Source organism: Bombina bombina, chromosome 11, assembly GCF_027579735.1.
Source record: "Bombina bombina isolate aBomBom1 chromosome 11, aBomBom1.pri, whole genome shotgun sequence".
NCBI classification, from domain to species: domain Eukaryota; kingdom Metazoa; phylum Chordata; class Amphibia; order Anura; family Bombinatoridae; genus Bombina; species Bombina bombina.
In genome coordinates, this window is record NC_069509.1 from 53,083,694 (window position 1) to 53,097,898 (window position 14,205).

General features: G+C 38.7%; 1 protein-coding gene across 2 annotated transcripts in view; it reads right to left on the reverse strand.

Moving 5' to 3' along the window:
- Positions 1 to 3,884: 3,884 nt before the first annotated feature.
- Positions 3,885 to 14,205, reverse strand: part of LOC128642390 (mitochondrial import inner membrane translocase subunit tim16) — a 353,230-nt gene continuing 342,909 nt past the window's right edge. For both annotated transcript variants that reach the window (XM_053695146.1, XM_053695145.1), the window contains 3 exons: positions 13,851 to 13,990; positions 4,819 to 4,884; positions 3,885 to 4,312 (listed from right to left, as the gene is read on the reverse strand). In XM_053695146.1, coding sequence (XP_053551121.1) covers positions 4,232 to 4,312; positions 4,819 to 4,884; positions 13,851 to 13,990 — 287 coding nt within the window. In that variant the 3' untranslated portion in view covers positions 3,885 to 4,231. The remainder of the gene's footprint in view (positions 4,313 to 4,818; positions 4,885 to 13,850; positions 13,991 to 14,205) is intronic.

Sequence of the window (14,205 nt, forward strand, 5' to 3'; positions counted from 1 at the left end):
AGAATACCTACCATTTTCGGAGGGGGCACTTTGGGAGGGCAGGTTTGTGGGTATATTTAGGTGGGGCATGAGTGTGGCTCACAAAGTCCCTTAAAACCTGTATAATGAACAGCTGTGGACTACTAGTGGGCCAGACCTCAGGACCTGTGACAATACCGTAAGATACAGGATAGTTGAGAACCCCTAGGTGGGCTCAGGAGTGTGCATGTAACTTACTATATATATATATATATATATATATATATATATATATATATATATATATATATATATATATATATATATATATATATATATATATATATATATATACACACACACACACAGGTTTTTCAAACCTTTCCTCAAGCCTCCCCAACAGGCCAGATTTTCAGATTACCATGTTTTCTAGTTAGCTGATTATTTCACCTGTGCTCTAGTTCAGATATCCTGAAAATCTGGCCTGTTAGGGAGTCCTGAGGTCAGGTTTGAAAGCCCTTTATCTAAAACATACCTAGGTATGCTTTTATGGAAACAAGCTAATTGTCGACACAGAGAGTTAAAATTTGATAACAGAGGTCAATGGATTTTTTCTCCAATTACACTTTATATGAACCACAAACTTTTCATTTTGATTTCTGTGTCCTTTTTAAAGGCGGTTTCCATACCCAGAATAATATATATTATTTATGTAATGGAATGAATCCCTACAGCCAGCAGACGCCATCTTGCGCAAACCTGCATTGCTGAGATTTCTATGTTTGCCCTGGCAAATTCCATATATGGAATATCAGAATGTAAAGAAATGAATCTTGCGCATAATGACATAGAAAGTAAAAGCCATAAATGTAATATATACTGCTCATTATAATAAGGTATGAACATCTAGTTGTGTAGTATGAATTACTGGCATGGCAACGTCTTTTTCTGAATCTGGAGCGTAATCCGCTTCATGACATCTTTCTCAGTTCAGGCTACAAAATAAATGGAAGTCAGTTAATAGAGAGATATTGTATGTATCCCCTTGGTACTAGAGCAATGGTCTTCAGGCAACTAGGTGAAGTGCCTTCTGTATCATAACTAATCTCCTTTATTCCCCAACACTTTTTGTGTCCCACTCCTTGGTCACGGAGACAGACCGTTCTTGCTTGTGCGAGACACAGCGAGAGCAATATGTGACTGCGTCATGACGAGACCGCCCCTAGCGTGCGGAGACTGTCCTGTGTGTGTGCCCGAGAGGGCAAGCTGCCAACGAGACGCTATCCCTCAAGCTGGGAGCGTTTATATGACTGACAAAATCTTTAAGAAAAAAATTAAATAAATAAAAAGATTAAAAAATCTCTTTAGAAGTATGTTTTCTTGTGTTTCATTTTGTCTCATTGGTGGGGATGGTTTGTGGCATTCGAAGATGCTGCTGACTAAGAAATAAAGGGGCACCGCTTTGTAAGTTTAAGGGACATTAAACCCAAAATGTTTTCTTAGTGAAAATAAATTTTAAATATAAATCCCTAAAAAAAAAGGAGCTGTTTTTTTTCATTTCCTAAAAAAACTGGAGTAGTCTAAAGTTCCTGACCCTCCAACATTATACTCAAGGCCTAAAGCTGAGCACAAGATGATTTAGTTTTGTCTCTAATTGGCCACAGGAGACAATGAACATGAATTTCACCAGGATTTTCAAGGGGTTTATCTCCGAACTGCTCTTCTTTTAAAAAGTTCATTAAACTCAAAGTGTAATAATAATGTAATTATTATTATCGTTGCCTTTTTTGCTGTAAAATACAGAAAATTGTGCTTGTTCCACTTTGTCCCAGGGAGGCTTTTCTGTAAACTTATGTCCCCCTCTCACCTTATCTCTCTAGTCATTTGCTCCTTTAAGGTGTATTATCAGTTTTACATCAGCAAGCATGGCAGTGGGCATACTAGGTTGTTTGAGGGATATAACACAAAAGCACTTAGCAGTGGGTTATGCTTACTAGAAATCATTACAATATGTATTATTCATCATTTTAAATTGATTTTACCTTATTCCTTTTTAACTTTATTTGTGCAGTGTCCATTACTTCCTTTCAAATGTTGCTCGGAGACCATAAAATAGCTCATTAGTTTATTGCCCATGCTCAGTAGAGGACTTCTGCTGCAAAACTCATGTAACAGTAGAACTTAGGTTTTGTAAGGCTTATTTAGCTGTAGGCTGTGGTTACACTGAGGATTTCTAGGTGCTCATTTTGCAAGAAAACGAGTATGTTGTTTGCTCTTTAAAAATAATCTGTTTCTTTTTATGTTTACTTTGATTTTAGACCTTTTTTCTTACAAAATAAGCTATTAGGTGGAGATTAGATATATCTGGTTGTTATAATACCTGTTTAATAAATGATGTATAAATGACTAATCTGATTAGTGCTAAACCACCTTACGGGTAGAGAAGAGGGCAGGGCTATTGCAATCACACCTTTAACTGCACGTGTGCAAACAAGAGTTTGTGCTTAAATATTATTTATGTGTATTAAATTGTGATTGGTTAAAAAGTATCTGGGGCACAGTGAAAAGAATAAAACAGAAAATAAATCATTTGACAAAATAAAGCTGCATTACAGAGAGCAAATTCACTCAGAGACGAAGGTATATTAGTGTGCAGCTTACAATTTGTGTTTAATGTCCCTTTAAAAGCGTGTAAATGACTGTTAAACTAATTAAATATTTTGTATACAGGTGTTTTGCTAATGCAGTGCTTAATTGCTGATACATCCTATGCCTATATAAAAACTGATAGAGCGTGTCATTTTCAGACAATTTGCTTCTGTTTTCAAATGTGCTTTGTTCTCTTGATATCCCTTGTTGAAAAAGAATGCGCAGATATCCTACACTAGTGGGAGCTAGTTACTAATTGGTGCCTGCACACATTTGTCTCTTGTGATTGGCTAACTAGATGTGTTCCGCTAGCTGCCAGTAGGGTAATGCTGTTCCTTCAGCAAAAGATAACAAGAGAATGAAGCAAATTTGATAATATAATTGGAAAGTTGTTTAAAATGTATGTTCTATCCAAATCATGAAAGAAAATGTTGGTATTTCCTGTCCCTTTAATGTCCAATTAAAGTCAATATATTTGTGGTGTGGAACAGATTAGACTTTCTTAAACCAACTGCTCTGATTTTATATCATATAATTTTACTGACGTCTGACAAGTCCAAAGGGTTTTTGTTGGTGTGTATTACATTTTAACAAAAAGTACATTTATTTTGCAGCACAAGGGTCACAGCAGCCTCAATTTGGCAAAATGATTTCATAACAAGCACACAGCAATAATCTGTGTAGTTTAATCTGTTGTAGAACCACAACAGCAAGTTTGTTTTATTTAAACAGGACATTAACGGACCTTAATTCTCATTAATGTTATTTTTAAACTTGTTCCTTTATTCTACTGTGTTAACTCCTACAAAAGGGTTACATAAATAAAACTTGTCCTCATGTGCGACTCCAGACAAGGACACAGCTGGTGAGTCAGAGACGCAGACATACGTACGCTCCAATCCCTGGTTGTATCCAAGAGCGCGTTTAACCATTACTTAATAAAAGTAAAATTTGTTTAAAAATAAAATGTGATAAAATTAAGGTTCAGTCAAAAAAATAAAAAAGTTGATTCTACATCTTTAATACTAAACTAAAATTATTACTAAGATCTTCGTTAGCACAAGAAACAGCTGAATACAAATAATTGCACCATGGGAAACGTACGGTGGGTTATTTTTTTGTAAATAACCCCCCCAAAAAAATAAAAATAAATAATCCTTAAAATGGTTTTTGAGGCTTGCCCCCGTCTACGAATACAACAATGGGAGTTTTCCCTGTCAGCCAATAAACATTTAAAGTGCAACATCTGCTGAGCACAAATATGCATTTACTGATAGTTTCTATATAAACAGATTTTAATTACATACAAAAAAAACACGTTTAACAGTCTCATAGGCACCTTTAAAAACAGCTCTTTTTCTGCCGCTTTTAACAATACAATCTGCTTGCCCCTCTGGCACTGAAATGGTTAAGAACAGACCATTACTTTAGGTTGGTACCCTACAAAATCAGACAGCTTTATTGTCACCGTTATAAATTACACAGCAAGGATTTGGTGGTGGAAGAGAGAGTCCCTTTGCTGTCTCAGAAGCCGGCAGCACATAAATCTGTATATTCTCTCACTGTCGTGCAATGTATTCCAGGCTTATCTGGCAGTGAAGTGGTCAGGGGCAAGTGCTTGTTGTCACGTCTGTTTGCTCTGATCTTTCTGTTCATTATCCTGGATATTTAACTCTTGATCCAGTCGTTCTTTGGCTCGTACAACCTGCAGAGATCAGACATTTATTCAGTATTCAAGAGTTCCTCAAAACTACCTGTGATAAAGACGGATATTGCCGCTGCTGTAATCACATTACCTGGTTAAATTGTTTACTAACCATTTCATTAAAATAAATATTTTTTTATAAATTTATTTTACACACATAAATACAAACATACTACAGAAGTGTAAAATAGCACACCAACGCTAAATTACAGCTCCCAAGCGGAAACTGTGCAACCGCCATTCCTGATTGGCTGTGTTCTGCTCAGGAACTGCTATAGTTGTGTCTCCCAACAGGACTTTAACCTCTTTATTTATCTAGGGTTAGTAACGGACAAGCGCATGCTGATTTTTATTACAATGTTGTACTAAAGAGTGACTAATAACTTTAGCTCATTAAACATTCTATGTTTGTAACATTGGTTTTGTGCGATGTCAGTGAATTCTCACTTCATACAAACGTGCAGTATAACACTGATCCCGGTACCGCGTGTTGTGAGATCTCTCACCTTAGACTGCAGGTAGAATGAGCCCCCAACTGTCTTGTCGTTCACTTTAAAAAGGTGCTCGTAGTTCTGTGAAGGAAAACAAAAAAAACGTTATGAGACCATAAAAATGTAGCAGAGAGTGAACTTATAAAAGGGATGAATGGAAATAAACAATGAAACCTCAATGTACTCAGAATCAGGACAAAAGCTAAAGAGAAGCGGCTGGGCAGGCAGGGAGCAAACAGGTATTTATATGACAGTATGGGCAGACAAGTTCCCAGTCAGGGACCCTGTCCATCAGCAATCGGTAGCGAAATTTAAAGGGACATGAAACTCAAAAATTTTTCTTTCAGGATTCATAAACAGCAAACAACTTTAAGCAACTTTCCAATTTTCTTCTATGATCTAATTTGTTCTTTTGGTATCCTTTGTTGAAAAGAATACCTAGGTAGACTGAGTAGTTGGAAGCTAGCTGCTGATTGGTGGCTGCACATATATTCCTGTTGTCATTGGCTTACCCATTATGTTCAGCTAGCTCCCAGCAGTGCATCGCTGCTCCTTCAATAAAAGATACTAAGAGAATAAAGCAAAATTAATAATATAAGTACATTGGAAAGTAGTTTAAAATGGTATGTTCTATCTAAATCATGAAAGCAAAATGTTAGGTTTCATGTCCCTTTAAGATAATACAATAGCTCTCTTGTGCAATCAAACATGCAAGAACAGGGGTTATCAGCCACCCTAGTCTGATCTGCAACGTCTGAGGCAGCAGGGAACATCAAGTGTTTCTTACAGGCTCATGTGAGCCTCCACAGCTGCAAATGTACCTTCATAAAGGAGCCCCAAAAACAGAACAGGCAGGTTAAAGGGACATTCAATGATAGGCGTCTCCAGGGGAAAAATAGCCCCACCGCATACCTGCTGCCCCCAACTATGATCATTGCTCTCACTATACTGATGTTTTGCCATATCCAGCTTTTGAGGTCCGGACCTTGCAGTATTGCGAGTCATCTCCCCTAGGAACAGGGCTGAGGATTATTTTGCCAGTCGTCAGCGCGAGATTGCTGGGTACTATGGTTCTCTACATTTCCCAAGCCCAGACCTACAGCACGAGGCAGAGTTGCTCCGCAAATTAACATTGTGAGTTCATAAACAATTCAACAGCTACACTTTCAAAATGATGTTAAAAAGGGCATGAAACAAAGCTTTGTCTTATGATTCAGATAGAACTTACAGTTTTAACTTTCTAATTTACTTCTATTATCCAATTATCTTCATTCTCTTGGTATCTTTTTTTTAAAGCAGGGACATAAGATCAGGGGTGTGCACATGTCTGGAGCACTATAAGGTAGCAGTTTTGCACTAGAGGGCAGCACTATTTCCTGCAATGTAGTGCTCCAAATGCCTACCTAGGTATCTCTTCAACAAAGAACACCATAAGGACAAAGTAAATTGGAAACTTTAAAAAAACGGTATGCTCTCTGGGGGTTTCCTGTCCCTTTAAACGTGTATGTCACAATGCAGCCTGCCTATAAATGCTCACAGGTTCAAGTAGATTTTTGTATCGCCAGTCAGAAGCAGTTTTTATTCCCGTTCCTTTTCACAAGCACTGCAGAGTTATTTCTCAAACAGTATTGAGTGTACATCACTCGGTTATTGTAAAATAACTGCCCCAGAAACGCTTCTCTCAGCGGGAGGTACAGAGAGTATTAGGGCGGCAGCTGCAGACTTGACGGTAGAATCTATTTGTTCAGTGAGTATTGTGAGGGTCTAGGAAGGAGCTGTGCAATCACCGTTACTGTGTAGTGGGCATTTCAGTGTCCTAAAAAAAGGGTTACGCTATCTTTGGTACCTTTTTTTAATGGTTCTGAAACTAACCATAAAGATGTCTAAAAATCACGTGAGTAACAGATCATAATGCTGGGGTTCACCACTAGATGGCACCGACAGTTTACTCCAGAATTGTTATTGTTTTAAAAGATAGATAATCCCTTTATTACCCATTCCCCAGTTTTGCATAACCAACAAAGTTATAATAATATACTTTTTACCTCTGTGATTACCTTGTATATAAGCCTCTGCACACTGCCCCCTTATTTCAGTTCTTTTGAAAGACTTGCATTTTAGCCAATCAGTGCTGACTCCTAGGTAACTCCATGGTAGCGAGCACAATGTTATCTAATGACACACATGAATTAGTGCTGTCTAGCTGTGAAAAGCTAATAAAATGCACTGAGATATGAGGCAGTCTTCAAGAGCTATATTTAGCTTTCAACAAAGAATACTAAGAAAACAAATCAAATGTGATGATAAAAGTAAATTGTAGGGTTTTAAAGGGACAGTCAAGTCAAAATGACATTTTCATGATTCAGTTAGGGCAGCAGTTTTATACAAGTTTCCAATCATGTAAGAACGAGATTAGCTGTAATAAATGATTACCATAAAAAGGCATTTGAGACACTTTCCATAGCTCTGTTTTCTTTATATTTACAATACAGTTCTGTTAAAGGACCAGTATACGCAGTAGATTTGCATAAACAAATGTAAGATAACAAGACAATGCAATAGCACTTAATCTGAACTTCAAATGAGTAGTAGATTTTTTTTCTGACAATTTAAAAAGTTATGTCTATTTCCACTCCCCCTGTACCATGTGACAGCCATCAGCCAATCACAAATGCAAATACGTATACTCTGTGAATTCTTGCACATGCTCAGTAGGAGTTGGTGACCCAAAGTTTAAATATAAAAAGACTGTGCACATTTTGTTAATGGAAGTAAACTGGGAAGTTGTTTAAAATTGCTGCTCTATCTGAATAATGAAAGTTTAATTTTGACTTGAGTGTCCCTTTAAGGTGTGAAACAACGGCTTCTGTCCAGATAAAGCCAATTAAGTTACAAATTAACCTCATTGTTGCAGCTATGATAGGAATGTGTTAGCAACACAAAGTAAAAATTATTTTTTTTCTCCCTTGGTATACTTTGTTGAGGAGTAAACCTAGGTAGACTGGTAGGAGCTTAGGAGCGTGCACGTGTATTTAGCATTAAATGCAGGGCCGCCTCTACCATGGAGCCAAGTGGGTCTAATGGACTCAGGCAGCACTTCAGCGAGTCATTCGCTGTCAGACCCAGACCACTCGTGCCTTCTGTGCATGATGAGGTTATGCTGCTGGGAGCCCATGACTTTCCACACGGAGACAAAGCCACAAAACTGGTCAGAGGTGACATTCGAGGTGGGTCAAGTGCATCGCTTCCCTAACTTCTTTCTAACTTATTGGGTAATTGTGCATAAGCATTGCTTGCAGGTAGGCAGGCTTATTATGGTCAGTGGCCAGTCTAGTAGGCAGATATTGTAATCAGTAATGTTACTACAGGGAGGGGGGGGGGGCGCCTCAATGCATTCTCAGAACCTGGCAGTACAATATCTTGTGCCGGTGTTCCGTTGTGTTTGCCTACCGCGTTACGTTTGCCTACCTACGTAACGCTTACGGCCACGCCTACAATAAACTTGCTAATACCCTTTGCACGCATGCGCTCACTGCCGCAGTCGACAAATATTAGAGCACAAAGCCTATAATAAACTTGCAAATACCCCTTGAACGAATGCACTTACTGCCGCAGTCGGCAAATATTATAGTACACTGTCCACAATTTTGGCACTAGCTTGGGACATCAAAATACTGTATCAGTGCCAAATAAAGCTTCCTACAACTGTGTTCTTTTATTCTCTATATATAATATTATTATACTGATGTATTTGATTAAAGGAATGAACGTATTTAAATAAAGAAGACATAATATAAATAGTTAAAAAAACGGGCATGTACAGTATCCCACAAAAGTGAGTACATCCCTCACATTTTTATAAATATTTTATTATATCTTTTCAGGTGACAACACTGAAGAAATGACAGTTTGCTACAATGTAAAGTAGTGAGTGTACAGCCTGTATAACAGTGTAAATTTGCTGTCCCCTCAATATAACTCAACACACAGCCATTAATATCTAAACCGTTGGCAACAAAAGTGAGTACACCTCTAAGTGGAAATGTCCAAATTGGGCCCAATTAGCAATTTTCCCTCCCCAGTGTCATGTGACTCGTTAGTGTTACAAGGTCTCAGGTGTGAGTGGGGAGCATGGGTGTTAAATTTGGTGTTATCACTCTCACACTCTCTCATACTGGTCACTGGAAGTCAACATGGCACCTCATGGCAAAGAACTCTCTGAGGATCTGAAAAAAAGAATTGTTGCTCTACATAAAGATGGCCTAGGCTATAAGAAGATTGCCAAGACCCTGAAGCACGGTGGGCAAGACCATACAGCAGTTTCACAGGACAGGTTCCACTCAGAACAGGCCTCGCCATGGTCGACCAAAGAAGCTAAGTGCACATGCTCAGCGTCATATCCAGAGGTTGTGTTTAGGAAATAGACGTATGAGTGCTGCCAGCGTTGAAGGGGTGGGGGGGGGGGGGTCAGTGCTCAGACCATACGTCGCACACTGCATCAAATTGGTACGCATGGCTGTCATCCCAGAAGGAAGCCTCTTCTAAAGATGATGCACAAGAAAGCCTGCAAACAGTTTGCTGAAGACAAGCAGACTAAAGACATGGATTACTGGAACCATGTCCTGTGGTCCGATGAGACCAAGATACATTTATGATGTCAAGCGTGTGTGGTGGCAACCAGGTGAAGAGTTCAAAGAAAAGTGTGTCTTGCCTACAGTCAAGCATGGCGGTGGGAGTGTCATGGTCTGGGCCTGCATGAGTGCTGCCGGCACTGGGGAGCTACAGTTCATTGAGGGAACCATGAATGCCAATATGTACTGTGACATACTGAAGCGGTATTTCAACATGACAACAACCCCAAACACACCTCCAAGACGACCACTGCCTTGCTAAAGAAACTGAGGGTAAAGGTGATGGACTAGCCAAGCATGTCTCCAGACAAAAACCCTATTGGGCATCTGTGGGGAATCCTCAAACGGAAGGTGGGGGGGAGCGCAAGGCCTCTAACATCCACCAGCTCTGTGATGTTGTTATGGAGGAGTGGAAGAGGACTCTAGTGGCAAACCGTGAAGCTCTGGTGAACTCCATGCCCAAGAGGGTTAAGACAGTGCTGGAAAATAATGGTGGACATTTCCACTCAGGGGTGTACTCACTTTTGTTGCCAACAGTTTAGACATTAATGGCTGTGTGTTGAGTTATTTTGAGGGGACAGCAAACTTACCCTGTTATACAGGCTGTACACTCACTACTTTACATTGTAACAAAGTGTCATTTCTTCAGTGTTGTCACATGAAAAGATATAATAAAATATTTACAAAATGTTAGGGGTTTACTCACTTTTGTGGGATACAGTATTAGTGTTTCATCATGAAAGGGAATGTTTGTAACTATTTATATTATGTCTGCTTTATTGAAATACGTTGACTCCTTTAATCAAATACATCAGTATAATAGTATTCAATATACTGAATAAAAACATATTGCCTTTTATAGCACTGATATTTTCATGCCTCCAGCTAGTGCCAAAATTGTGGACGGTGTTCTGTAATATTTGCGGACTGCGCAAGCGTGCACAGAGTATTTGCACGTTTATTGTAGGTGTGACAGTAGGTAGGCAAACGTAACGCGGTAGGCAAACGTAACAGAACACCGGCCCCGATTCCACGGCAGCAGGATTTGCAACAGTGTATAACATTGCTACAAATTCTGTTTCATACACCAGCTGGCTAGAGACAAAATGCAAGCGCTCCTGAGCTCACCTAGGATTACAATACAACTTTTAATGGGGCGCTAAAGGGACATTCCAGCCAAAACTAGAATCAACATTGATGCATTTCAGTTTTGAATAGAAGCATTTGTGTAATATACCAGTGTCAGCAAAAATACTTCTTATAAAAGCTAGAGCTGTATCAAAAGTGTATTTAAGTATGCACCGTGCACCAGCATTTTAATCAGCACTTGCTCAGAGAGCCTAAGGTGCTTGTATTATTATCTGGTAATGACTCAATTTGTTAATTGCCAACATGATATAAGCCCCACTGGCGCTCTGAGCTGCTGCAGTATTTAAAATGCTGGTGCACTGAGAATATCTAGCTATGACTCACATGCACGTGCAGAGAGATATGCCAACACTAAAACAGTGATAACTTTTACTAGAAGCATTTTTGCCATTACATGTATATTGCAAATAAGTTTCTATACAAAGGTGTAATTCATTTATGTGCATTTAAAGTTTTGACTCGAATGATTCTTTAACTTTGGAATGTCTATGCTTTTAAACATTTAAATAGAACTTTAAACCCTGGCATTAACATGAGGTTTTTGTTATTTTATTTATTATAATAAAGCATTTACACACTCATTTTGTTAGCAATTGTTTTGAACACAAAATGCTTGGAAACCTTAAAGGGACAGTCTAGTCAAAATTAAAGTTTCATGATTCAGATAGGGCATGCAATTTTAAACAACTTTCCAATTGACTATTATCATTAAAATTGCTTTGCTCCCTTGGTAGCGTTTTTTAAAAGCTAAACCTAGGTAGGCTCAAACTGTTTTCTAAAACCATTGAAAACCGCTCTGAGCATTTTGAAAGTTTTTCACAGTTAGACAGTAAAAGTTCATGCGTGTCACATAGATAACATTGTGCTCACTCCCGTATAGTTATTTAGGAGTCTGCACTGATTGGTCAAACTGTATGTCTGTCAAAAGCACTGAGACAAAGGGGGCAGTCTGCAGAGGCTTAGATACAAGGCAATAACATAGGTAAAACATATATTAATATAACAGTGTTGGTTATGCAAAACTGGGGAATGGGTAATAAAGGGATTAGCTATCTTTTTAAACAATAAACATTCTGGTGTAGACTGTCCCTTTAAAGGGTTGTTTATCTTATCACCTTTGCTGTGGCCAATTAGAAACAGATATAAATGAGACCACAATTTTTTTTTGACCCTATGGAGTCTGCCGTTTTTACTGGATACCAATAAAAGCGTTTACTTTTTATATACCCGTGTTGGTTTCATCACTCCTTAAGCCATTAAGGGGTTGTTTGGAACTCTATTTTTGTGATATTATTCTCCGTGGAGTACTAGGACTCCACTACGCTATTCATCCAACACCAGAGAGCCGGCTGCGGATGTCACACAGTTCAGATTCAGGGAGAGGAGCCCAGGCGCTAAGCAGCGTGTGTGTGAGACGCTAAGGATTTCGGCTGCAGCTATACAGCTTCAAGGAGACGCTGCAGCTAAAAGGTTCATGGACACAAGCTTAGTGAGCCCGGGAATACAGCAGAAATACGGTACAGTACTTATTTTCTTAATGATTTGATCCGGATATCTGGAGGGGAGGTATCAGCTGATTAGACGTTCATTTACTGCAATAAGCGGATGGCCGTTAACAGTTTTTGAGCCTATAAATCCCTAAGGCACAGGAGTGGACTAAATCTTATATCACTGGCACCAATATAATTGGGAGACCTGGATTGTTGCACAGCACTGTTTTACTGGCACTATCCCATTGGGAGACTCTTACTACTATAAGCTGTAGTGATAGGAGAGGTGCACACCTCAGTTCCCTTGCTTACTAGTGGCTGTTATTGTTGTTCCAGATATTCATACTGCCCATCACTATCCTTCCCACACGCTGCATGTTGCAATTATAACGACTCCTCCACAAAAGACCTGAGACATCTATCACTACTATATATCTCTGGATGACCTCTATATATTTTTTGCAGATATAAATGAGCTCCTGGAACGATCAACCAATCACTGTGTATTATGTTGTAGGGTCAATGTTCAGGTCTCTGCAGGATACCCTCCAGCCTCTCTGATGGGGATAGGACAAAAATAAATAACGTACATTGCATTCTTTATTTCCTGTGCACGATAAACCATTTTATAAGAGGATGTCATTTTACGTGTAATGTGACTTTAACGGGAAATTCAAGTTATTTTTTTATGTTTGCATCAGAAATTATTGTATGTATTGCAAAATGTCTGCAGACACAATTAACTTTTAAAATATATTTAAAAACTTAATTTCGTTAGAAAATTATGTTGTTTTTTAATACTGGGCCATGCCTTCTTAAATGTTGTTTATCTTTTTTTTTCTTTTTTAATTGAGGAAGCAATGTCAGACAATAAAATACAAATCTACATGACATTTACAGACGTATAAGAATAATGAATGTACGATAAGACAAAGTCAGCACTTTCACTTTTCAACCAATCGCTAGGGAATTTTGCTGTGCTATATAAATAAATGGAAATAATAATAATAATGACTGTGCCGCAGACTCTCGCAGAACGCACTCCAGACTCACTGCTGTGAGTGAAAACGCTACAAGAGCACTGCAAATTTTTTTTTGTGCTAAATTACAAATTTTATGGGAATTAATTTTTGCCACTGTAATTACCTTGTAGCTAAGCTTCTGCTGACTGCCTCCTTATCTCAGATCTTTTGGCAGGCTTGCATTTCAGGCAATAAGTGTTGACTCTTAAATAACTTCACGTGCATGAGCACAATGTTATCTAAATAAAACACATGAACTAAAGCCCCCTAGCTGTGAAAAAACTGTCAAATGCATTAAATTAGAGGCAGCCTTCAAGGGCTTAGAAATTAGCATATGAGCCTACCTAGTATTAGCCTTCAACTAAGAATATCAAGAGAACAAAGCAAATTTGATGATAAAAGTAAATTAGAAAGTTGTTTAAAATGACATGCCCTATCTGAATCATGAAAGTTTAATTTGGACTTTACTATCCCTTTAACGACTCTTTAACCATCTGTATTCTTTTTCCGTTGCATCTTCCATTCTGGAGATGGAATCACTTTCCTGCCACAGAATATCAGAGCAACACAGCAATGCCCTCTGTGATGAAAACCCCCACAATGCAAAGCTCTGGGCCTTTAAAATATAGCTGAGGCTAATGATGCGCCGTACATACAGACTATAAATAAACAGGACTCTATCAGCGAGATCCATACGCACGCAATACTATAGTTACATAGGAGGCGGAGCGCTACGCATATTCAGCTAAGGTTACCTTTTGGATGTCTTCTGCGTGGAGCTTGGTCACGTTTAGTATCTGCTGAGCCTCCTGAAGGCTGATACCAGACAAACTGCTGGCTGCTGCGGACTCTTTCCCAGCCCGGCCTCCTCGTGCTTCAGCAGCTGCTCTGCTTGCTGGGAAACAAAGGGACAAGGAATAGTAAGAAAGAAGGAATGTGGTCAAATAGAAGTACAAGAGTCAGCGTGGGAGGATTAAGAGGAAGCGAAGAGCACCAGAAATGAGAAAAATGTAAAAAGGACAATTTAAAAAAAAATCCAGTTTATTTTCATTGTCAAATGTACATCATTCTATAGGTCTCCTTTGTTAAAAAGCTCCTTTCCATGAGAGC